This window comes from Furipterus horrens, unplaced genomic scaffold (genome assembly GCF_987537825.1).
Source record: "Furipterus horrens unplaced genomic scaffold, mFurHor1.1.pri manual_scaffold_3, whole genome shotgun sequence".
Classification (NCBI taxonomy): domain Eukaryota; kingdom Metazoa; phylum Chordata; class Mammalia; order Chiroptera; family Furipteridae; genus Furipterus; species Furipterus horrens.
This window is the reverse complement of record NW_028327173.1, coordinates 145518301-145544939: the sequence shown is the minus strand read 5'-3', so window position 1 is coordinate 145544939 and position 26639 is coordinate 145518301. Positions and strand designations below refer to the sequence as shown.

Below are 26639 nucleotides of genomic sequence, written 5' to 3'. Positions count from 1 at the left end.
ATTCAGGTTTAGTCTCTGGGTTTTAAGATAGGAATAGAAAGCTAGAGTGAGTATAGAGGAGATAAATAGTGAAGAAATGATACAGAAAAAAATTGAAGCTATAAGGTGGCAATACCTGAAAAGAAGACAAATGGGTGCCTTTTTCTTTCTTCTTGGTCTTAACATATGTTAAAGTGTCAAGCATATGAATGTCTTGATAATGTTAAGAATAAAACAGTATGAGTTATTTATCTCCAAAAGGACAGATAAAAGTCTGAATTGATTCAAATTTCGGCAAGAAACTACAACTCCCCATTTATAAAGCTATTAAACATCAAAACAGGAACTTCCAGTTCTAGTCATAATGGAATATTAGGTATTGTAATTATTTTCCTGGTATAAGCAACTATAAAACTGGACAAAATATGTGAAGCAACTATATTCAGCTATTAGAAAACAGGTCAGACTTGTGATTGTGGATAAAATGAAAAGACATGAGGTAAACTCAAACCATATCTTGGCTTTATGCCTGAGGGCACTTTACAAATTCTGGTACAAGGAACTAGATCTGGGAGAACAGCATCTTATTTGGCAGAGGAAACAAGTTTGTGTTGCGGGCTTCTGGGACTGCTGGAATTTGTGGAGTAGGGTACTAGAGAGAAGGGATCTCCTTTAGTCTTTGGACAGTTACTAAACTGTGTATGAATGTGGTAAGACTTCAGACACCAATTAATTATTGGGGGTCTGTGAGTCAGAGGAAATCTCAGAGTCTGGAAAATATCACAGTTCCGACCATCAGAATGGAGAGAGATGACACCTTAAGCATTCAGCGCAGACATGAAACAGATTGCAGTGTTGGAGTTTGGCTACTCCAGCTCCAGAATAAGAGCTACTTTGACCCATGCTAGCAAAGCCTAAATCCAAGCCTTGATTGTACCATTTTAAGGCTCAAGTAAATTAAATGCCTCGATATTTTTATCTACAATGTAATATAAAATTACAAGACATAAAAAAGCTGGAAAATGTGTCCCATAACCTGAAGAAACCAGGTTAATAGAGATGAACTCAGAGTTGCCATGACCAGTGTGGCACAGTTGGTTGGGCATCATCCCACAAAGTGAAAGGTCACAGGTTTGATTCCTGGTCAGGGCATGTGCCTGGGTTGTGGGTTTAGTCTCTGGTTGGGGCGCCTACAAGAGGCAACCAATCGATGTTTCTCTTGCATTGATGTGTCTCTTCCTCTCTGTCTCCCTCCCTTCCCCATTCTCTAAAAATAAATAAATAAAATAAATTTTTTTTTAAGAAATCAACTCAGAGTTGACACAGATGTTGGAATTAGTCCATAAGGAATTTAAAACAGCTATTGTAAATATGTTGAAGGATTTAAAGTAAGGTGAACAGATGTGTAATGGAAACAATTTAATAAGCAAAAGGTAATTTTAGAAGTGAAAAATAAAATACACCAAAAGGAAAAATTCACTGGATGGGCTTAACACTACATTAGAAACAAAAAGAGCAAATATCATTGACTTTGAAGACAAGTCAATAATTCAGAGAGAAAAGATTGAAAAACAAAAACATTAGAGTTTCAGGTGATGCAACTGGAGCTTCTTTGGAAATGAAAGATCCTGAAATAGTGCAAACAGTCTTTTTAAAAAAAAAAATCAGTACAGAGGTCTCTTATTTTTTCACACTTATCATGCCATAAACTCACAGGAAATGGGTTCCAGCAGCTCAAGCTCCTTTCCTTCAGTTCTCACAGTGTGCTTCTCTGCATGGAGCAGGCAGACGCTTCAGTTGAATCGAGGTTCCTTTCTCTTTGGCTTCCTTCTTTTTCTGACCAGTTTCCTTCACATGTTTCAGGAAGCTATCTCAACTCTTAGAGTGCTTAATATGCTCAAAACATGCATTCACTCTCGTGGCAAGAATCTTACCCTTCGTTTGTTTGTTTACAACAATGCCCACCGCATGCTGGGTGACATTATAGACTCCTCCAGTTTTGCCATGGGAACATTTGTGGGGCACTCCTTTTTGAACAGTGCCCATTCCCTTCATGTCTACAACATGACCTTTCTTGTAGAATCATATGTATGTGGCCAAAGGAACAACTCCATGTTTGCTAAGAGGCCTCTCCTCTGTCCCTTTGTGTTAGTCCTTTTGGCAAATTACTGGAAAATGGTGGTTCTGGCCAAAAGCTTTAGCCATTAAAATGTAAAACTGGAACAATGCATATATCACTCAACGTCAAAAAGAATAATCAAAATGTTATTTATTCAACAGAATACCTCCACATCAATGAAAAGAAATGAACCACTGATATAGTTAACATTGGTTAATCTCAGAAACATTTTGCTTCATGAAAGAAGCATTATACAAAAAATACATATTGTATGATTTCAATTATATGAAATGCTAAAACAAGTAAAAGTAATCTATGTTTTCTTCAAAAATAACAATGGCTTTATTGTGGGATGGGCTTGGAGGAACTGACTAGGAATATTAGGGGACTTACCAGGTCATAGAAAAATGCTATGTCTTGAGAGAGGTTTTAATAAGATAGAAAAAGTTATTTTAAAAAGCAAACAAATGCCAAAACAGGCTTCTAGAGAAACTGGAAGAAGTTGCTTCTCTAGGAACTTTAAGTGAGGACAAATGTTATCACAACCTGTGCCCATGAGTTCGAGATTGCTAGGGGGCACCAGCAGGTGACAATGGCTACCTTCTGCTTTACCTCTGCTTTAATCGTTTGGGTTCCTCTGTGATTGTGTGAGGTCCCAGATCTGAGGGACAAATGTCTAGTAATTCAGAAACCAGAGGCCCCTTCTGATGACTCATGCGGCAGGGTCGGGAAATAAAACCCCGGAAAAAAGAGCATCCTTATTTAATCAGGTGACCTGATGCTAATGAAATATTCTTTGGAACACCCCAAAAACTAAAGAGGTGATATGGAAAATTACTTGAAGGTTAAGTCACAAGATCAGGCCAGTCCAAAAGAGGGGTTCATTGACATTTCCCAAGAACCCACACATCTGAATTATCCTTTGGAGTCTGTTCCAATTGTTTTACCAGAGTTGCTGAAATACTATAAAATAACTAGTGTTCAGTCCTCCTGTAGGTCCTGTCTCAGCACAAGTGTTATCAGTGGTGAAAGACTCAAGAGATGGTAGTGGGAAAGGGAAAGAGAAATGTGTTTATATCCTGGATAAAATGCTCCTGTCCCAAGTAGAACAGAGTCATCTGGGGATCGAGCTTTTGGTGTCCCTTTATTAATGCCTGCAAAGTGACAGACCCCGGGGGACACATCCTCATACACCAGAGGCTGAAGGGAGAGAAGGCAGCCCAGACATCTAGGCAAAGACCGGGAGCCTGGGACAGCCGCAGGAGAACTGACATCCTGATTTTGGACAGTATGAAGGGCCAGCATCTCTGGCTTCTGGAACAAAATACCTCCTGAGAACATGGCTGTGCAGACTGAGAGAGAACAGCTTTGCTAATGCAGGAAACTCCTGTGGCCCAGACCTTTTACCTTTGATCGCGGTCCTCTGGCTCATGCCAGGCTGATTGCTGATGTGCTTCTGCCTGTGCTTTGTAAATTAGGACTACCCAAGCCCTGCCAACAGGTCTGTAATGCTGGCAATGTGGGCACCAAATCACCTGTTTGTTAAGTACTTTCCTTGCCTGCAGCCCTGAAAACAACTGAGAGACCTCATCGCTGATTTCTGAAATAGGAAGTGTTTTTCTGGGGTCATTTAGTAGCTTGTAGCCCTACCTCGGGGCAAGGAATGAACTAAATGGTCTAAGTCAGCCCAGTCAGAATTGACTGATCAATAGATCCCCAGAAAGATTTTGAAAAATACAAATTCTGTGCCCCATTCAAGGATGTCTTGATGTGATTGATATGAAATAAAGATTTGCAGTTCATTTGGAGGGTTGGGGGGTTGGGGGTGTTGTTTGTCTTATTTTTTGTTTTGTTTATTTTTAATCTACCCAGGAAGTCTTAAAGTCAGTCAGATTTAATATATTTATTTGCTGCCAGATAAGCCTGAGCATATTCATCCTGAGGTATAAAACAATTTGGTTTTTTTTTCCCTCTGAAACTCTCCATTAACATCAATGCCTCCTCACTAGAAAAAAGGGGGAAAAAGCCCAGAATTTTACCTACTGTAAATTTTTTCTTTTCATTATGTTATCTCCTCTCAGAGTGACTGTTATTATGCAAATATGACTCGAAGAATGTTGAATTCTCCAACACATTAACAGAGGAAGATCTTTCCTCTGGTTTCCACAGGTAACCATGATGTGTTCAGAAAGGTGGGAGGTGAAGGGAAAAAACACACCAAGTAGGGAAAGCACTGAAGTCCTCACCCACTTTACAATCTGCTCTAGACATTTGGACTGGGTACAGGGTTATCATTTTTATTTAAATCAATAGCATGGATCAGGGGCAGATGTACCAGCCGGTGTGGATGAGGGACCAAAGGTGAAGTAACGGTATTTACCCCACTGAACTAAAACTCTTAGCTAAGCAGGGGAAGTCAGAGCCTTGCCAAACTTCAGCTCCATCCTTGCTCACTTTTTTTGTACATTTTGGGGTGTCTGACTTTGAATGTGAGTGACCCAGCATCCCTGTGACAGACCTGGGGAGTCCTAGCGTCGTTGCTTCCATAATCATGGATGGTTTTTTATATGGTTGCTTAGCGGCCAAAGCAAGCAGGCAAGGATATGGACGGGGAAGGAAATTGGAGGTTAAGATGCTTATGCTGACAAAGTAAGGGAGGAAAAAGAATAACTGCATGTAACTGAACTTCCTAAATAACAAAATCAGCTGAGTTCAGCAGCACCGGCCTTATTTCTTACTCTGATATGACCTCAGTGTAACAGCAAGTGCACACACAGGCACATACATGTAAACACACATTCTCACTCTTGTTAGCCTTCCCTTGGTGGCCTGTGCAGTTACAGAAAGATAGACAAGTAGAACTTATGATAAAATAAAGTTCAAGACTCTTTAGAAATGATCCACTGTGAAAAAATCCCTGTGGGCTCAGGTTGTAAGGTGCAACAACCTAGCAATGTGAATAGAATTCTAGGTCAGGATACTGCCTTTCTTTTTCTGTACAGCATTTGCTTTTGCAGAATTTTAAGGTAAAGATCAGAACAAGGACAGCTCCCCAATTTAGTATGTGAGGTTCTGCACTGTGACCCTGATCTACTTTCCCATACTTCTCTCCCTGCCTAACAAGCGCTCTCCGATCCACCAAGCTAAACTTTACACTTTGCCTGAATATATTTGTAACTGCCTCATCCAAAAGTAGAAATCATTTCTTCCCTCACCCAGAACATCCTTACCTCCATCTTCATCTGTCCAGATTTGGCCCCTCCTTCAAGGCCCAACTTGAAGGCCACTTTTTCGTGAAGGTGAAGGTGAAGGTTGAGCCATTCCTTGGAGTCAAATCTGGCTTTCCTCCTTCTCCCCACTGCCTTGGTGTTCTGTTGGCACCTTCCCCCAGGCCCTTACTGTGTTCTCTACCATACTGTCACCAGCAGCTTCTGGTGACTTCCTGGGACAGCAGCCTGGTCATCTTTCCACTCCTCACAGTACCTCACCTGACGCTCCGAACAAAGAACACTGGACTCATGATAAGCACAGCGAAGCCTGACACCCCAGCTTTGCCACTTGCATTAGCCATGGCCACCTGTTTATCGGGGTGATAGCCAAACTGTTTAACTGGTGCAGCGCAGGCCCCATCTACTGGAACAGACACCAGCTGGACAGACTGAACGTCTATCGTGCCTTTGTTATCTGTGACGTAGAGATAGTCCCTGCCTCCCTCACCAGCCTGTTTTGAGAGTCAGACGAGACCACACATGTGAGAGCATTTTGTAAAGTGAAGTGTTCCGCAGATGTGCATCAGGGTTGTTCAGTGGTATTCCCAGGGCCTGTGGTGGGGTTGGCGGCCCTGCCCTCGCATGTCCTCTGCCCTGCTCACCGCAGGCTGAGCAGTCAAACAGGACACAGCAGATTGAGGACTCTTCGAAACAAACTGTCAGATTCCTCACAAAATCCAGATATTAGCTTCTTCAAGCATCACCCCTTTTCAAAAGTTGTAAAAATGTCAGTTTTTCAGTAAATACGTTTTGGAAGACCTAATCAAAACCAAAAGCCTAAGAAGGCCTTTTGAACTTGAAGCTTTTCTCACTTGAGGACACCTTGTTCTGTTGCACAATGCCCTTAAAATTCAGGATTCCTAGAGACATCTGGAAATCTCTGATTGTCACCGCGTGTCGAGGGGCTGCTCTGTCACTACCTGTAAACAGAATTAAATGCCAGTGACATAATACAGACTGAAATCAGTCTAAATCTTAGTTTCTGAATTGTCCTTATAGCTTCTTGTCTTTTTTTAACCCTTTCTTCTTAAAAATTATTGATTTCTTTCTTCACCATCAGCTCCCTGCATCGCCTCATATCCCTGGGCCCTGGGATACAAATCCTTAGCAATTTCTTCTTTCCAAAGACATCGAACTCTTTACTCACTGTTAGTGTGCAGTGACTGTTTTGTGTTTATTGACAGTTGCTAGTCAAAGTCTGTTCTTCTGTACTGTGATTGGAGTGAAGGAAATGGCCCCAGTGTAATGTGTATAGCGGGGGAGTAGAGACTGTAGGGAACTGATGGGAAATAGACCCAGCCTTTTTCTTCTCCTTGAAAAGATAAAAAATGTGAATAATAAAATGACAATAAATACACCTCTATCAACAATTGAATCTATAAAACAAAATAAATAAAGCAGCAGAACAGAAACAGATTCACATATACAGAGAACATTTCAATGACTGCCAGGTAGGAGCCGTGTGGGGGAGGTGGTAAAAGAAGTGACGGGATTAAGAAGTACAAACTGGTTGTTACAGATCAGTCATAGGGATGTAAAGTACGGCTCAGGGAATATAGTCAATGATACTCTAACAACTGTGTAGAGTGTCAGATGGGTACTAGACATCAGGATGATCACTTAGTAAGTTATATAATGGCCAATCTCTGGGGTGTGCACCTGAAACTAATATAAAATTGTGTATCAACCGTAATTTTTTTAAAAGGTGATACAGGACCATCATAGACTAATATCCTTAGAATTGGAATGACAAAGTAACCAGGACAATAATTTGCAGTCCCTTCCCGCCACTTGCTAGCTGTGGGACCACAGAGAGTCATTTTACTTCTCTAGAGGCTGTTTCTTCATGTGTGAAACAGAGAAGCATGTACCAAGCAGAGCTGTGGTAAAAATTAGAGAGAATGTCTGTAACGTGGCCTTGACTGTATCTGGCCCATGCAACGCTCAGTATAGGGCGGTAACATTGCTCGTACTCTCATTTAGCATGTAGGCTGGCTCCAGAAACTCTCCAGTGCTGATCAAAAGACGTGCCTCCCATCTTCACAACTCTCTGATCAAGAAGCGGTGAGATATGGTGGGCAGGGCAGGTCTGGGCTTGAGTCAAAAGCCTGGAACTCAAGTGCCAAGACCCCCTCATCAGATGTGTGACTTTTTGCAGGTCACACCACCTCACTCTCCATTTCCTTACTTAATATAAAAATAATACTCCATGGAGTTGTCTTGAGGCTCAAATGAGCTAACAGGCAAGGAGAGGGTAGTCAGTGAGAAAGCACTACTAAATGTATGCTATTAGTGCTTTACCAGTAAGTGAGAGTTTTATGTGCTTACGTGACAACTGTCAGGCAGCCTAGATATTCAGGACCCACAAGTCAGCCAGAAATCACAGTGGTTTAGACCCAGTTCAAGACCTCGTTCTGCCCAAAGATATGAAAGCTCCTTCTGATCTTGACTGATATGATTATCCTTCTGCTGGGAGGGATGGAGGCCGGACATTGTCAAGCTCTCATTCTGCAGATGAGCAAATTGAGGCTCAGAGATGATCAGACCTATCCCAGGACTGGGAAGTCTGGGTTCGAGTCCCAATCTGCCACTTAAAATAGTTAAATTCAGGAAAGTTACTTTACCCCATTTTTACCTCAGTTTCTTCAACATCAGTTGACAGTAATCCCACCTCCTTCATACAATTAATACATGTGAAGACCCTCTCTGGTGCACAGGAAGCACTCAACGTATGTCAACAGAAAGAGAGCAACAGAGAGAGACAGAGAAGGAGAGAGTCAGGCTAACCTCTAAATATAGCTCATTTCTTCAGTCAGATGCTACATTTCCTCCAGCAATACCCAATATTTCTCCTGGCTCTTCCCAATTGGTATTAATATTGTGAGTTTGTGTTGCATTGGGGCTTTTTCTGTGAGAAGGTGACACAGCACCAATTTATGACGGAGGAGATTTGGAAACATCCTCATTTGGTTCTTGGCTCCTGAGGACAGGGCAGTCTCTTCCTTCCTTCAGACAGTAAGAGGTCCCTGTGCAGGTCTCTTTTCCACAGTCATTGCCCAGGTCTGATGCAGATTTCTCTCTAGCACATCAGTAACCTTAAGAAATCCTTCCGTCTTCAAGGCCTGAGGTGGGGGGTGCACTTAAAACCCAGGATTGGAAGAAAGTTGGATGACCTCCAGCTAACTGCCATGGAGTAGGACCATGCGTCAGGGGAAGCCAAGTCCAGTCTCATTGGCACGGGCAGAGTGACCCACCACAGTGGATGGCCGCTCTTTGAGTTGTGGTTAATAGTCACCGTTTCATGACACATTGAGGTCCTATCTGGAATAGCTGAAGACTAACAGGAGCAAAGAGAAAAGCAAAAGAGTGCTCCAAATTCAGCAAGAGAAATAAGAACCATTCACTGATGCAGTGCATCACAGTTTGCTAAGCATTTTTCTATATTTAATCAGATGTAATCTAATCCTAACTACAACTGAAGAAGGGGAGAGACTTCCAGAGTAACTTCTGATTATGAAAGACTTTGCTCAGCTACTTTGATTATACAAGGTGGTATGATGATGTTTTTGGTACAGGATGGTTCGCTGCAGAGAATTATAAGCCAAGAAGAGTTTTATGGTGCAAGCCCAATCTGTGGTAAGACTATACCAGGTGTATTGCTACAGTCCTGTTCTGCACTGGAACGAGTTACCTGGGTACGTACGTCTGCTAGGGTAAAGCCACACGTTGAGAAAAACTTTCTGAAGAAGCCTGAGTTTGAGGCTGAGTGCTCTCAGCGAGGCCTTGCATTATTTCTCTTGGCGAGTCTTCAGGAAGTTCCCCAAGTTGCTCCTACATACTTAGCCTGTCAACAAATAACGCACAGAAGAGCCAGAGTTGAACAGACAAGAATGAAGCAATGGGAATGTGCTCTGGTGAGCAGGGGAGGAGTGCTGCCCCAGATTTTCCTCCCCATTTTGTTTGCATCTGTTTTCCTTCGGGTCCACGCCCCTTTGCTGGCCTCTCTCCCGACCACCTGCTGGCAGCCCTCCGTGCCCTCTGTGCCCTGCTGCCCAGTTTGCCCCTGCCAGGCACATTCCGATGGTGCCGTGGCAGAGAGTGATCACTGTGTGTGAGCCAAGTAGGCTGCGTTATCAAAGAATCCAGTCCCAACTTAACTATTACCCAGCCAGATAATTGACCGTTTCTGGGGAGTTTGCTGGGCCCCAGAGAAGCAACCACTCTGGGTGTTCAATGTGTGCTACCATCCAAGAACGGCTCTGAGAGTTTGAGGTCAGCCTTGTCCCGGAGTCAGATGACTGGGTCTGCCCAGGACTTGCCCTGCCTTCTCACTGCTCCTGTCTCTCAGCACCACTCAGCCTCCCAACCCGCAGCCCCAGCACTGCATCCAGTTTGCAGAACTGAAGCGGGCAGCTGCCCTAGCGACGTCTCAGTCCCCTGATTCTTCAGACATGGCAAGTCGAGTCCAGATGGCAGTCCCCAAGGAAGGCTGGCCGTCTTGCTCAGCAGAGGCAACACAGCTAAAAGCTCTTTTTCACTTTAGGCAACTCATGCGCTTGGTTAGACATTTATAGGTTGCGGTCGCTCACCCAAAAAATCTAGGTCATCCTTTACCCAGAGCTTCGTGCTTCTGAAGGAACGCCACACCCGGGGAGGAATGTGCCTGCTGCTGTCTGGTTCGGCTGCAGGAGTGGAGTGTCTGCTGCAGGAGGAGGGAGAGGTGGCCTGCATGGGGGACGGGCTGGCAGCTCTCTGGGGATTTGGTGTGTTCACCCACATGGCCCCTGGCTCACAGGCTCTCTGGTTCAAGCTGTCCTAGCTAAATGGTACCAGTAATAGCTGCCTTGTGTTGATGTCATGAGAAGTGGTGGCTTTAAGGGTTCGGATCTCCAGAAAAATTTTTGAGTGTATGTACCATGATTGCAGTGAGAAGGGTGGAGAGGTTGACCTGTCAGGGCCTAGGGCTTCTTGGGGAGAGAAAGAGAAGTGGGTAAGGAGTTTCTCTTTGTAGCACGGAGTGCTGACAGTTCTAGCTCCTCCTTGTATAACTGGTCTTTGCCACACTCATCTCCTAACCCCTAAGGGGAGGCAGGTGCCAGGGCAAGAGCCCTGGGCTGGGGGCCAGATGGCCATTCCTGTCCAGGAGCCCTCTCTTCCCAGCCCCAGGACCACAGACTCCTCACCTGTGAAGTGGAGCCCGCAGGCCCTGCTACCACACCTCATGTGTGTACCTCATGTGTCCAGTACAGGTCATTCTGTTTGCTGAACTAAGTGCTGTAAAAACACAATGTACTGCTATCAGGCGTTCTCATCACGGGAGAACGGTGGTTCTCCAGGGCTGGCTGGCTCCAGAGACGGTTTGTGTGCGTGTATCTAGATGCTGTGCCCCTCAAAGTGCCTGCCCCTCCTCCCCTCCACTTTTGTGACCCAACAGGACAGTGACTCAGTATCAGCAGAACAAAGGGAGGAGACACAGGTTCTTTTCCTTCACCAAGTGTCTCCCCGGTTGGCCTCTCTGGGACAAGAGTCAAGGGAGGCCTCATTAGGTCAAATGCCCTTCATATCGGGGTTGATTATCCAGGTTTTTCCCTCCTCTGAGTCCCCGGCCTTGACCTCATCACCCCCAGGAGTTAGGTGGGAGAGAAGAGGTGAGCCTGATTGGCCCCTTTTCCATTTGAGGACTCTGCGGAAGGTCTGTTGCAGAAGTTTGAAATTGCAAGTCATGGTTCAGCTGAGGCTTATGTATTGTCCATGCCATGGTGTCCCTTGGTCATTTCAAATAAATTATAACCAAGATACTCAGAACTCCTGGACACTGTACTGGGTGGGCCAAGGAATAGAAAATGTTCTGTAGACTTACACATCCTCACTCACATGGCAGCCCCGCACCCTCAGCCCAGGTGTGACATACCAGGGTGTCCCAGAGGGAGCAAGAGCCAGGCTGGATTTGCAAGGAACTGGGAGCTTCTCTTATGCCAGATCTCACCTTACGTTAAATTTCTTGTCCTTGGGCTCAACCACTCACCGCCCCGAGAAATCGCTGTCTTGATGCAGATGTTCTGAAAGGTTCACCCTGGACGTCCTTCTGTCCACCAGAGGCACTCGTCGATACGGGTTAGCTCCTCCATCGGTCACCAGGCAAGGCCCAGAGAGCATGAGGTTAGGAGTGAGATAAAGAGCACAGTGGGTTCAGGAGCACCTGGGAGCAAGGACACCAGGTGGGAAGGAAAACAACAGGAAGCTTCACAAGCTCCAGCCTTTTGACCTCAGGTCTGCTGCCAGAACCGCAGCCATGGCGGCGTTTGGAGCATCTGCACCTGGGTGGAGGCCTGATGGAAGGCATCTCTCCCCAGTTCCACGTTCAGCACCTTCATGTTGGTGGCTTGGAGCTGGTCATAGTGGGAGTACTGACAGCACAGGAATCTGCCAACACTGCGAATTAGGATCCCCTTCACCCCATCACCCGGGAGAGCTGTGCTTTAATCTCTCACCAGCACAGCACTGCCAGCACCCGGACTGATTCTCGCACTTGTCCGTGAAGTGATCCTCCATCCTTAGCAAAGCAGGCGCTCTTTCCTTATTGTTCTCTTCCCCATCTTGAGGGGCCAGGGACCCAAACAAGATCAAGATGGTGTCTGCTACATGATTGAAGCTGCTCAGTAGTAGAAGCTATGAGAATTCTAAGCATGATTACCTTGTTCCTTCTTCATTTGCATTTCCTGCATCCATTTACAACTGTTGCTACTGAAACCAAAACAAAACAAACAGCAAACAACAAACGAGGGACCTTATTTTCAGATTGTCAGTTCTTGTGCACTCTCCAAACATGATTTAATGAATGTTATAGTTTTGTTGCCAAGTTTGTTTCTTTGGAACATTGATTATATTGTTAGGCCTTGAGGACTGTGTGTGTGTGTGTGTGTGTTTGTGTGTGAAAACCTTTGTCAGGTTTTTACCAGAGTCAATCTTCTTGCTTATGGAGACATTGATCTCCAGTGGCCACTTCAGCCCTGTCCTGGGCTGCAGATCCAGCTCTGCCCGCATGGGTTTCAGATACGCACTTTCCCACTACCATCTTCTGGTCCCTGATTCCCACACGCCTGTTATTTTGTGTTATATCTCCTATGCTGACAGCCTGCCCGCCCTCAGTATACCAACTCTGACATGCCGCCTTTGGTACACTCCACATCCATCACACATCAAGAGATTTCCATGGAAACCAAAACAAAGGGGAACAAAGACTCTGTTCTAGAGTTTCTCTGGTGTGGGACACACTTCATGTCCATTTTGCAGAGTCCTTGCCACCTCATCCTTGGTAGGACAGCCGCCCTGCCTGTCGTCAGCACGGAGCAGGGCCTAGCATGCAGACCAGGCACATTTGCTTTCACAGGATTCTGCTCAGCAGGGAGCAGTTCGTGGCTCTCATGGCAAATAGTTTATGTAAGATTAAACCACAGAAAGGAAAAAAAGAGTGGGCAGGCTGATTTAGAGGAAGAGGGCTGGACCATAAGGCCTCTTGAATCATGAAGATCTGGGTCACTTCACCACGGATATGGGAGTTGCTTCCTGAACCACCACACCAAGAAGCATCTGAGCCTGACCGCTATTCAGCATGGCCGCCTTGGCTTCGCCAACACATTCACTGCCTGTTGTCTTGGGTGTGTGTCTTATTCCCCGACTAGACTGTGAGCTCCTCAGTGACAATTTTTTAAAATAGCTCTTCAGATCTCCTTGGGGACCTAGGACAGTGCCTTGCACAGAGCATATTAATTATCTATATTGGCTAATTGCGTCAAAAACTGTTTTTGATTGAAGTAGAATGAAAAGTTGTTTTATGGAATAGTTAGGGAGCTGTACCCTGTCATTGGAAGGGTACATGTGGAGGCTAGATAGCCACTTTCCTGTGTACCTCTAGGAGGAAGTATGTATTGGATGGAAGGCTGAGGTAGAAGATGCCTACAATCTTTCCACCCCAAGACTCTGCGATTCCATGAAGGGTAGCTATTGCCACCACTGAGTCTAACCATGGAAAGTGGGTTGTTGCTTCACAGGCAAATGACTCTCTAGAAGCCACAGGACTTAGTTTTCTCTGTGGAACAAATGGTCCACAGGCTGGGTGGGTCTTCAAAAAGTACAGTATACCCTAAGTCAAGTGACAGAGTTTGTGAGGTCGACATTCTGTACCCCATTGAGGTTTCAGCCCTTTCAAGAAGTCTTCCCCTGAAGTGTAAGGAGAAGCAGGTGGAAATGAGAAAATCTGCACATTTACTTATTAGAATCTTCAGTATGACACTCTGCACTTTTAAAAAGCTTCAAGATGCAAACAAAATGAAATTATGCATTGAAATATTTAAATCAGTTTACAACAATTACATCAAAATATCAAAATCCAGCAGCCTGGAAGGCAGAATCCCTTTGACTTTCTAAAGGAGGCTCTTCCCCTCAAAAAGGAAGAAGTGCTTGCTCTGTGAGATGCACTCAGGATGGGAATGTGTCCTTGATGAGGTCATGTGAGGGTTGGAGGTCATGTTGGGGCTGAAGGTCATGTAGGGGAGCGACAGTGGTGGGAATGAGGTCAAGGGAATATGCCAAGATGTTCTCCTGATGGGAAAAGAGAGACAAGAAGGGACCCATGTGCAAAGGAGCTTCTTCCATTCCCCCTGTCTCTGCCTCCCTCTGCTGAGTGGATCCTCCCACCCCGGTCTTGCCAATTGCCAGTCCTCACTGCACAGAAAGCATGTGTGCAAGAGGGGGTGCAAGGTAAAATGGAGTGTGAACCTGATTGTGAATCTTACACACAGCACCCTTCTTACCTTAAAGGTAACTTTAGTGATCAGTATCAATTAACCAATGCTTACAAGAGATTTTCAAAAATCACAGGAGTCCAAATGTGCATCAGTTCCAATCCAATAACCCAGTGGCATCTCTTAGACTTGCAGCCCTAAGAACTGGAAGGAATCTTACAGCTCATCCACTTCAGCCTCCCATTTCACACTTGAATTCCCTATCCTGAGACATGACAGAGTTATGCAGCCAAGTGTAGCGGGAAGAGCGGGGGTTTGAGAATCGGGCCTGGAGCCAGCTCCTAGCTCCTCTGGCATTGTCTCTTTGACCTAGAACAAACTACCCACTCTCACCATGCTTTAATTTCCTCAGCTGTAAGTTGTAAACAATCCCAACAGTGCAGAGTTACTGTGAGAATTAGAAGTAACATTGTTAAAAGATGCTAGCCAACCACAAAGAAGAGTTGAGCCACCAGCCTTAGAGTCTGTCCATACTGAAAAAGCCTGCGACTGTGTCCATGGCTGCTGTGAACATTCAAATGCATTCCCTCCAAACACATTTCACTGTTTCTCCTGATTTTTACCATAATATATGGGAATATGAACACTACTACCTCTGTGAGGAAAGCTGCGTTATAAAAACTATATTGTCAGCTCCTGAATTATACCTGCCTATAATTGTAGTGGACTTGATTGCATAAACAGAGGTATAGAGAGGAGTAACAGGGTATGAAATAAGAAATACAGTGGGAAATAGTAAAAGGGGTCGGTACATGGGGAGCTCCATTGGCCATTATAAGGAGTTTGTGTTTAATCACTAGTATAATGGAATTCATTCAAGTATATTAAGCATATGACCTGATTTATGGGTTTTTGGAGCTCGCTCCTGACTTCTGGGTGGAGAAGGGATTGTAGGTGGACAAGAGTAGAAGCAGGAAGGTTATTTGGGTTATTGAATTGTGATCACGACTACAGCTAGTGTGATGGCAAGGATACAGAGAAATGGACAAGCTTGCGATATATTTTGAAAGTACAATCAAGATTTGCTGATGGATTGGGAGTGAGGGAAAGTGAGAAATCAAGGATGACTCCTAGGTTTTTGGTTTGGGTTACAGAGAGAATGGTTGCTGGTGCCACTTGCTGAGATAAAGACGAGAAGACGAGAAATGAACTAGAGAGAGAGTTTAGCAGTTTTGTTCAGATGAATTGAGTATGAAACTAGACATCTGAGTGCATTTACCAGGTTGGACAGACTAATTTGACACTCAGGGCTGAAGTTATAAGTTGAGCAAACCATCAACATATAGATGGTATTTTAGCCAAAGGACTAGATGAATTCACTTACAAAAAATTTGCTTTTAATTTAAAATTTAAGAAGCTTTAAATTTAAAAAATTGTTAGAAAATAGAAGTGGGAGGAATAAGCCACAGAGCATGGTGACATTTAAAAGCTCAGCAGAGGAAGAAGAGACAGAAGAAGAGCCTGAGAGAGAAGCTGGGAAAGTGTGATGTGATGGAAGCCAAGAGAAGAAAGTGTTCCAGGAAAGAGAGTTGTCGACGTGGGTTGGGTTGACTGCAACTTGAGTCATAAAATAAGATGAGGATAGAGGCATGAACTATGGGATTTGGCAATGTGACCTTGAAAATAAAATATGTAGGGGAATGACAGGGTTAGAAGTCAACGGAGCTGAGAAATTGATGACAGTGAGGTTTTACTAAAAAGGAGAACAGAAAAATGGAGAGGAAGCTGGAGAGGATTAGAGTTTAAGGTTCTGTTTTATTTCATTTTGTCTTAAATAGGAGATTCTGAGGAATGTTTAAATGGCAGTGGAAGTAAAGCAGGAGAGAGAGAGAGACAGAGACAGAGAGAGAATGAGGATGTTGATAATGCAGGAAAGAAAATAGACAAGGGTAGGACCAAAGCCCTTGAGAATGGAGGAGACCCAGAGCACAGAGGAGCCTTGGCCTCTGAAAGGCCTTCCTTGGAAGCAGGCAAGGCAGGCAGCAACAGAATGTGGATAAATTGGAGGGTTTGGCAATGGGAAAATGCATGATCCTGTCAGTTTACTACATTTTTTTCAATGAACTATGACTTTGGGTCATCTTTTGAGAATGAGCCAGGACTTCTGAATCCTGAGCCCAAATGTGCTATGTCCTTTACCTGCCATTTGAACACTTGGGAACAGCAAAAATGACAGCCCCTTTTATATAATATATTTTAAAAAGCTATCAATGATAAAGCAATTCATGTTTATTCTTTCATTTGATACTGTGCCCTGAATTATTCTAGTTTCCAGCATGGAATAGAATTCACATGGTTTGTTTAAATGAAGGCACTAAATGAAGGAACTATTTAAGAGATGAGAGTAGAATTAAGGGATGCTGCACCCAGAGACTTTTGACAGACAGAAGTCATTGCCACACTTAGAGCCAAAGGAAGGGAGCTGAGCAGCGTCAGAGCCCAGGAAAGATGGAGTCACAAAGGAGGGACCAACAGTGTGATGGTTCATGGAAGAGACCTGCAGCTCCTGTCAGGGAAGCAGCGCCAGAGCAGAGAGGGAATGAGAAGACGTATCCTGATTTTTCTCTTCTCCCATCTCTTGCTGCTGCTTCCTGGTGACAGAGCCTGGCCGGAAGCCAGCTGGCACTGATGATGCAATGCACGGTGAAGGACAGAGACTACTAGGTATGGCGGCGAGTAACCGGCACAGCCTCTAGTACTTAGTGCCATAACTGTTAACAGATTTTTGAAAACCCCTGTAAGGGCAATCTTTATACCCAGTGCCAGTGCATAGAATACATCTTATGATTCAGCACCAGCTGGGATTTGGAAAACCTAGCTAACCATGCTTGTGGATACTTATCATCATGAATACTTGTAACCCAGCCATAGTCTTCCTCCTCTATTTCCATCCAGAGGCATACTTCCTGTAAAATGAGGGAAGCTTATGTTTCAGGACCATGGAAGAGCCTAGGAATGTATTCAGATGATCATGTCTTTGCAAAAATTGTAAAAGTGAGATATTTTCACCGTAACCTATTAAGACTATAACTTTTCTTACTTTGACACTAGAAAAGATCCCCCCTCCATTATATGCACTTAGGTCCCCACAAAATCTGGATCTGCCTCTGCTTTCAACGGAGGCTCAGGTGTACTGATGCAAATTTTATCCCTTTCCCAAGATTCCACCACCTTCCGGGTGGGGTGGCTAATGGGCATCAAAATAGACGTTTTGGGAAGGGGAGAAAATATAGCAGGAGGCGAAGAAAAGCAAAGAAAGGAGGGCCATACAGTGCTAGAGGCTGTAGAAGTAAAGCACTGTGCCTGGAGAACCCACCGTCTGACCCCACGCCGTCCAGGAATGGAGGATTGTCAGGAGCCTGATTTCTCCCAGGGGCCTTGCTCAGATGCTGCTCTTTATGTTTCAGATGCAGATGGAAACCTGTGTCGAAGTAACCAGCTGTTGCAGGTCATGCTGACCATGCATCGAATTATCATCTCCTCTGCTGACCTGCTCCAAAAAGTGATCACACTATATCCTTTCAGCACCCCAACTGGCAACCCCAAAATGGGATTCTTTCAAAAGTGTCTTGAAATTGGAAGTATGCATTTATTTTTATTGGTTCAGAATTATGCTGAGTGGTAAATGGGTTCATAATGTCATTTCTGGGATACGGGGAGTGCCTGTGTGTGCGTGTGTGCACACGTAGGTACATGTATATTCTATTGCGCAGGGCAATATTACTGATGTTGATTGCTCTGGGAAATAAAGAAGTTGACATGCAAGCAATCTTCTTCAGTATCTATAAAGTAAAAATACTTTTCTAGTGAATTCATCAAAATTCATCTTCATCCTGTGCAGACTGACACCGGTGCAAGCATGACTCAAATGATGACATGCATTCTGGCTTTTCTGTCCAATTCTGGAACCTTCCCCAGGTTCTGACGAAAGCTTCCTGGTGGCACAGCATCTCGAGGGTCTGCTGGTGCCTTGTGCTTCAGGCAGCAAACCCTGTTGGATTTGAACCTTCTTACAGGGTGTGAACTGAGTAGGGTGGAGAAAGCACCTGCCTTCTCCCTCTCGCTGCTGACGCTGTCAGCCGTGGCCCCGGGAGAGAAAGCGTAGGTGGGGTGAGACTGTTTAGCACCCGGAGCCCAGATCCCTGGCTCTGAGTCATGACTTGCGGCTCTTCTAATCTTTACCACTCTCCTGACCCCTGCCTTTTCATCTTAGGGCGCACACACTATCCCTTCTCTAAACCTCCTTACAAATCTTTACCTGTCATGTCACAGGAGGTGTTTCCGGGGGCACTGCAAGGGTAGAGCACCAGGAGGGGTCTACATCATAAGAGGTGCAGGCAATAAAGCAGTGTCTCATCTGCAGAGAGTTTTAAAATCATCATAAACCCACTCAAAGTCAGTCTGCTTTTTAATATTAACTCCACGTACCAGCAGTTGTAAACAATGTCAGGTATTGTTTCTCACTGGGAAAACTGTCTGTTGGCATGAGGACTCAATTGTACCTGGAGCGCTCCCCCACAGGGTGCTCGGTCCCCTGTCCCCTTCCTGTCCTCCCTTCCGCTGCCCACAGACTCTTACCCACCTCAGCAATCTGCCTTCTCTCCTATACTTTCAAACTCTGCCTCTTCAATGGCACCAGCCCCTCAGCCCAAAACACATTCAAATCCCCCCAATCTAAAAATAAACTCTCAGCCCTGCCTCCCCTTCATTCCATTGTTAAGGTTAGAAATTTGATGAGCAACTTCAGAAAGCAGTCTGCACGCACTACCTCCAATCTCTCAACTCCCACTCCCTCCTTTATTCAACTGTGGCCCCCAGGTCTTTACTCAGACTTTCTTCTGATGCCGCCACTGACCTCCTAGTTGCCAAGGCCAATGGCCTTTTCTATTTCTGTTTCCATTGACCTCCCAGAAGCACTGGGCATTGTGGACACCCCTGCCTCTCCCAGTGCCCCCTGCAGGGCTCCCAGAGTAGCACCTTCCTGCTCTCCCCCTCAGGGCTGGCCCTCCCCCAGCTTTCCAGCTAGCATCCTGTTTGAGCACCACTTAGGGACGGGGATGAAATCCTGGCGTTTTTCTCACTCTCCTTCCTTTCTCAGGTGACGTCCCACCAGGATTTTCACTGTCCCTCTGTGTTCATGACTTTCTCTAACCCAAACCATTTTTTTAAATGTTTGGACTAGTTTGTCCTGCAGACACTTCAATCTTAATACATTCAAAAGTCATTAACTCACCACCCCCTCTCCCCAGCTACTGCCCCACTAATTCTGCTCTGGCACCTGTATTTTCAGTTTCAGTTAATGGTGTCATTACCCAGTCCGTAGCCTAAAGCAGAAACATCAGAAGCATCTCAACTCCTTCCTGCCTTTCACCTCCTACAGAGTCCATCACCCAATCCCAGGGTTTCAGCTTCAGAAATGACTCTCACCTGGTCTCTTCTCTCCATTCCCATACCCCTGCTGTGGTTTGGGCCCCTGGGTGCTCTCAGAAGCCGCGGTCCTCTCATCTGCCTGCCTCCCCACCCTGCACATTATCCACTTCTGAAGTTCCTCTCCTGAGCAATCAGGTGACTGTGGCTTCAGAACCTCTGCACACTTGAGGCTCAATGTCAGACTCCTCAGTTGCCAGGAAACGGCCCCCCAGGGTCTGACCCCAGTGTGTCCCCTGCTCCATCCTGCAGCCCTCAGAAACCCTCCCCTCCACACCGACCTTCCCAACAGCCCAGACTGAAGAGTCCTCTTACAGTTCCTGGGCCTGGAATGCCTTTTCCTCCCTCTTTCAAGACCCTCGTAAAGTCTCTTCTGACCTTTCCAGCCTCCAATCCCTTTAAAAATACATCTAGTGTTTTTAAGTCCTAACTGGGTAGCTCAGTTGGTTAGAGCGTCCACCCGAGAGGCCAAGGCTGTAGGTCCAATCCCTGGTCAGGACACGTACAAGAATCAACCACGAATGCGTAAACAGGTGGAACAACAGATCGTATCTGCTTGTCTGTCTGTCTCAAAAATCAGTAAAAATTTTTAAAAAATAAATGTAGTGTTTTAAAACAGTGTTATTAATTTGAAAATCTATTTAATTCCTGTGACTTTAGTTTTGTATTGCTTAAGTCAAGGAGTGTCTCCCCTGTGTCTGGCTTGGCGGTAATCTGCCTTGAAAAGCTTTTCCTCTATGATCGCAGGAAGTGTGAAGTACTTCTGTTCTGCTAGCTCAGCAAGTTCAACTTCGTTCATCTCATGGCACATATAAACGAATTACTAAAACTCTGTGACCCACCAAGAAATCTATTTTTTTTTTGCCAGTCTGACAAAAAAAAATAGGTATAATTTTGATTCATTCACACTGGACGGCTATTATTGTGTTAGCTAGTATCTTTTTATTTGGCAATCTAAAAGAAAAGAGATCAATGCCCCTGACTAAATAAATAGTCAGGTATTGCATGTTTTCGCAGTTTTTATGGCACTGGCTGAACATCACTGTGTTAGCTAAATAAATTGATCTGCCTAAACTTTAGTCTGTAAGTTTTGAAATGTAATACCTATATATCTTGGTATTAATAGATGACTTATTTTAAGGAAACTGCAAAACCTTTGGGTCTAGTTGGTGTAGTTTGAATTGTGTTAATTATATAGAATTTTGCAAGGGTACTGAAAAATTAATTAAATTACAAGTTACTTTAAGAAAAAATATATAGTTTCAACATACATACAGCATATTATAACTTACTTATGTGTTGTCTCTCCCACTACACTCTCCCTCAGGGTAGGAACCAAGGTTTATTTATCTTTGTTCTCTAGAACTTAGCCTAGTGGCCACCTTGTGGTAGGACAGAATGAATGTTGGATTACTATGGCTACAAAACATTGGGATACTTTTTCTGTATCTGTCAGGACCTTTAGATGAGAAATCTGGGCTTTGCTCAAGTCTGGGGTTGAGGGGAGGGATTCTAAGAAGTGAATATGAAGACTTCCTGTCATCAAAACCCAGGTTAAACATTGAAGGCGAAACAGTTTTTTCTTCCCACTTAGTCTCTCTGTTCCCTGGCTTGGAAGTTAACAGAATTGTTAGTTAAATAAGCTAAGATGGTTTCCTATTTTCCCATTATTAAAAGAGAGAGAGAAATTTTAAACATTGCTTTGAATAGTTTAGAGACCTGAAAAGTACAGTCAGAACAGCCCTGGTACTTCCTGGGCACAGTATTAGCCGCGAAGGGAAGGAGAAGTGTGGAGCCTGAACTGCCAGCCACAAGAATGTTCACCCCAGGTTGGGCAGTCACCTGAGCCTTTTATTGCCGGTCTGTGTTGTGGGCTTTGGCTTCATCTCCTCAAGTGAGAGAGCGGGTGCCCTGCCTCACTTGGGACCGCCTTTGCTGTGCCTCGTCTTGGGGCTCTGATGATCCTGAGAGGCTCTGCGGTTCTGAGTGGCCTTCTGCATGCCCACACTGGCTCAGCCCTTGAATGCAGGCCAATTGGATTTACATAGATACTGCCCCTCCCCCTCACTCTCTCCCAGTGCAGCCACGGAGCCCTACCAGAAGGGGCCTTTGAAAAGGATAAGAAACCACCAGGAGGAAGATAAACTCCCCATAATACCATATTGATTTCTATGTCCATTTAGTTGTTTTAAAAAAGATTGGTTTTTGTGCCTTACTCATTCAAAAGGAAGAATAAAATTTCAACAAGTTGATCAAATAATTAAAAATATAGAATCTAAGACTTATTTATCTAAAATGTGCCTTATGCTTCTCTCTGCAGTGAGGGGATGCATTTCCTTAGTGATGTGGCATAAAGACATTCGTCATCTTGTTCTCATTCCTTACCTTTTATCCCCGAAGAAATGCAGGTATCAGAACCTGTTACTTCATGAAGTTGGCCAGTTGCCTGGGCTTATTTTTATTTTGATTACATTTGTTGATGTGTGTGTGGTTTTGTGCTTTTGTTTTGGTGCCCGCAAGGACAGATTTTATAAGCAGTAAATCCATTAAAATGTTTTTAAAATAAAGTCATTGTATTGAAAGTACAAATTTCCCAACTGTAGTTTTTCTTTAGGGGTTCAAGTTTAGGTTGCAAATGTATTCTTTCTCTAAGTTCCGCATGTCCCACCAAACATTTTTAAGGGGCCCCAAAAAATGTTTGGATAATGCTAATTAAATACTTCCAATGTTTTTAAACAGTTTTGAATTTTACATTGTAGATTACTTTTAAATACTTAAGAAGCCTTCCTGAATTTGAAAGTTTTTATAACTCTAGTAGATTAAAGTTATAAACAGTAAGGCTAACATTATCTTATATGTTCCCAAGTGATGCATAAACTTAATAAGATATCAATTTAAAACCACAAGTCTAAAGCATTTGATTATATATTCCAAATTGAAGTTTCAAGGCTATCATTCTAGTATACTCTTAAACTTTACTGGCACATAAAATCTCAAAATGCACGGATGCACTCCTAATAAACACATCAAGAGTAAGATTTGGACGGTCTTTGCTATACTTTGAATTCTCCAGGGGTTACAATGTGCACACCCACCGAAGGCAGACTGCTCCTGCCCCAGTTCCCTGAGAGCTCTGCTGGCTTCTCCTCAGACCTGTCACGGGGGCCATGCCGCAGTTCGCTGAGACCCATACTGCAGTTAATATGGCACAGCTTTTAGAAGAGAAAGAGGGCCGAGTCTTGCAGGGCACACAGCCCATGTAGCCCGATGGTTCATTCTGTACACAGAAGATGGAGAGCCCACCCAGGTTCATCACTGGATTGGATTTTGCATTTCTTTTACTCTTAAGTGAATATTCTTTCTGTATAACTCTAAAGCAGCAATTTTTGACCTTTTTCATTTTCACAGCACACATAAACTAATTAATAACATTCTACAGCACACCAAAAGTATGTTTTTTGCTGATCTGACAGAAAGAAAATAGGTGTACAGTAGTCCCTCGCTATATCGCGGTTCACTTCTCATGGCCTCACTGTATCGCGGGATTTTAAAAAATATTATATATAATTATTTATCGCGGATTTTTCGCTATATTGCGGGATTTTGCAGTACTGTTTACGTCTGTTGTTAAAGTTATGTAGGTTTAAGAGTGTAGAATAAATATAAGGTTCCTACTTCGCGGGGGTGTCTGGAACATAACACCCACGATAAGTGAGGGAATGCTGTATTTTTTATTCATTCACACCAGCCAGCTGTTGTTATGTTGGCTGTTGTCATTTGACAACCTCAGGGAAAAGAGGTCAGTGCTTCGGACTAGTCAGGTATTGCATGTTTTCAAAGTTCTTGCAGGCACACCAACTGAAAATCACTGCTCTACAATCATGCAAACTCGATGGAATCTTGATATTCTTCTATATTCTTCAGATGGCACCATTCACATGGAACATTCCGAATGATATGCTTTCTTAACAGGGTCTCCGATTGTGTTTTGGATTATTCACATGGCTGTGTCTGACTTGCCATTGCAACTTACAAGGTCAACCTACTGAAATCCTCTAGGCATATATTATCATTTTCATATTTTTGTCATGACAATATACCTGAATATTTGTTCTTCCCCCTCTTCTCTAATTCACTGCATAAATTGTTTATCAGTTACTAGAAACATTTTAAGAGACGAGAATGGGCTGCTCTTTTTAACTTGTCTCCATTGGACTCCTGGTTTCCTAGGCATGGGCAGGGGTCATCTGTGCCTTCTTCACTTCCTGTAGGTCACCTGTGCTGGGACTCCCGCACTGCTGACCTCCTAGTCTACTTCTGCAGAGGAGGTGCTGGGGCCTCCTTCTATAGCCATTGCAGCACGAGCTAGTTAGGAGGTCACCACATCACCCTTCTAGGTGGTAGTAAGCACAGCTGCACACATCAAGTTGGTTTTTATGTCTGACCAGAGAGATAAGAAAATTCATTTAAAAGAAATTATTTCGGGAGGGGGGTGGCTTTGTTTCTGTAACAGAGGCTTCCATTTCCCTTAACCACAGCCCACGTATGAGGGTGCGTTGGCAAAGAATTCACCAGGGCTTTGCCTGAAGGTCTGCTATTTTGTGAGGTAACGCTTTTGCATGCACTTGGGACTTTGTGGAGCAGGGTGACTCCGGGTCTTCCTTCATCCTCCCTGCCTTTCCCTTCCTGACTGTAGGTCACCTCTGGGCAGCCTGGGAAGGGCAGTGTGACCACTGGAGGGGAAGCAGAGTCCATTTCTTCCGGTGTGCCTGAGCTTAATGTTTTACACCAATGTTCTCCTCAGTCTTACAGCATTTGGGTATCAAATGACATGGGGAGCGCTTATCTTGGTTGTTTTTAGTCCTAATTATAGAAGTAATATAGCTCACATTAGTGCATTTTGAAAATACAGAAAAGAATATAACTATAGTAATAATCACTTATAGCCAACTACCTATTTTGGTAGAGTTGTCTTTTTTCCAAGTAGATTTTTAAAACATAGTTGAGATCAAAACACATATAAGGTTTTATATCCTATAGTTTTAACTTTAATATTATTGACAGTCTCTCCTCATTAGAAACTTTTTGTGAATGCTATTTTAATGGCCATATAATATTCTAAGATAGCATGAAGTGTAATTTACAGATATATTGCCCCCATCTTTGGACATGTGGTTTTGTCTGTAGTTGTCTTATTTGGGACAGTCTCTGATACACAGGACTGTGCCTGTGTCTCTGTCGCGGCTACTTTGATCATGATACACCTTATCCTATCAAAACATTTAATACATAGAGGGGCAGAGGATTATTGACAGGTGGTCTTCCTTCCGCAACTCCCCCACCGCAGGCCCTTATACTCTCTATATAGAATATATATTCTATATTCCCAGGAATATGGAAGGGCAAACCAGCCTGTCTTTTTCTCAGTCCTCTTTGTGGGAAGAACCCACTTAAATGTGAGTCCTTGCCTTCAGCTTTGGATTGTTTTTTAACTCCCGCCTTGCAGGTATTGGATAACAGAATTCTGGATCATGTTTAAAACGGATGCCAGCCTGACGAGCACCATGGAGGAGTTTCAGGAGCTGGTGAAAGCTAAGGGGGAGGAGCTGCACTGCCGCCTGATCGACACAACTCAGATGTGAGTGTCAAGGTTGTGCGGAGCCTTTCAGAACGGCCTCCCTCCTGTAATACAAGCTAGGCTGGCTCCTGCTGTGACTGCTGCCAGGTTCAAATCACCTCACCCAAGTGGAAGGCTTGACATTTAACAGTCAAGCACAGAAGCCCCTGGTGATAAAGCTATGGGTGACTAATGCTCACAGCAGAAAAAAAAGTAAGACCCAGTCAAAAAGAAATCAGGTAGCAAGATACTGACTAAAATGTATCCAGATTGTGAGAAATTGAAATCACAGTGACTAATTAGCTTCTCACCAGCTAATGCCTGGAAGCCCCACCCCCCCACACGCCAAACTTGAAAATGGGGAAGGGACAGCTGAAAATGTATTGAGCAGAGGGCTTATGACATATGTGGATTCTATGAAAGACACTTAGACTTCAGGAGCTGGGAGAGAATATTGCACATCATTCCTTGGATTTCTTATTTATAAGGTTGGCTCACCCTAGAAGGTGAGTGCCTTCCCTAATTTGGGAGAGGAGGGTGCACACTTTGTATGCTAAGATTTTCACAACATGGCCATGTTATTTTGGGATAGGACAGAAACTTAAGATATAGAATTCTAGAACTGAAACAAATTCTAGAGACCATTTCATCCAACATGCTGGGAAACTGAGGCTCAGCAAGGTTGTGTGGCTGGTCTGGGGTCACACAGCCACACAGCTAGCTCCGTAGTGGCAGAGGGGAAGCTGCACTGTGGGGTTCCTCAGTGCACTGTGTCACACCCACACAGAAATTACTTAAAAACCACATTTCATTGTCCCAAACGAATCAGTTTATCAGTGTGCAGTCCTTATACCTGTCTGCTTAGAATAATACAACTTATAAGATAAAATAGATTTTCAAGTAACTATTTCCTTTTTTTAAAGATGGAGAACCTAGGCCCCAGGACAGTTCTCAAACCCAAATCTCCTTGTCCCAATATACCCTCTAGATGACTTTCCTGTACCAATATTTCCCAAAGTCTGTTCTTTAGGAATTAGCCAGTGGGATATTGCCTGACCAGATACATTAAACTTGCAAAATTTGCAGTGCATCTCAGAGTCTATAATATGCTCATTGGCCAAGGGGGCTACAGAATTTGTAGCATTTCCCAAGCTCCCTTGACCACAGAATGCTTCTGTCAAGGGACAAGGTTCTTAGCAATACCGGTTTGGGAAACACAGACCTGCAACCTGCTACCTCTCAAAGCACCTGCTTCACTTTGCTTCCTTTGTGTAGGAAATTGAAACTAAGTCAGAAACACATGGGTTGGTTATAAGAAAATGGTGATGGTTGAGGGGCACTCTAGGGTCATCTAGGCTTCCTTGCGGACATCAGCTACACCAACTGGGGACATTAAGGAAATGCCCCAGGTCTGCTCCGAGTGA

General features: G+C 44.1%; 1 protein-coding gene across 2 annotated transcripts in view; it reads left to right on the top strand.

Annotated features, from left to right (window-relative positions):
• The window catches only part of RASGRP1 (RAS guanyl releasing protein 1), a 75116-nt gene that overhangs the window by 26163 nt on the left and 22314 nt on the right, over positions 1–26639 (top strand). For both annotated transcript variants that reach the window (XM_090270393.1, XM_090270394.1), the window contains exons 3-5: positions 17579–17684; positions 24142–24204; positions 25105–25236. In XM_090270393.1, coding sequence (XP_090126519.1) covers positions 17579–17684; positions 24142–24204; positions 25105–25236 — 301 coding nt within the window. The remainder of the gene's footprint in view (positions 1–17578; positions 17685–24141; positions 24205–25104; positions 25237–26639) is intronic.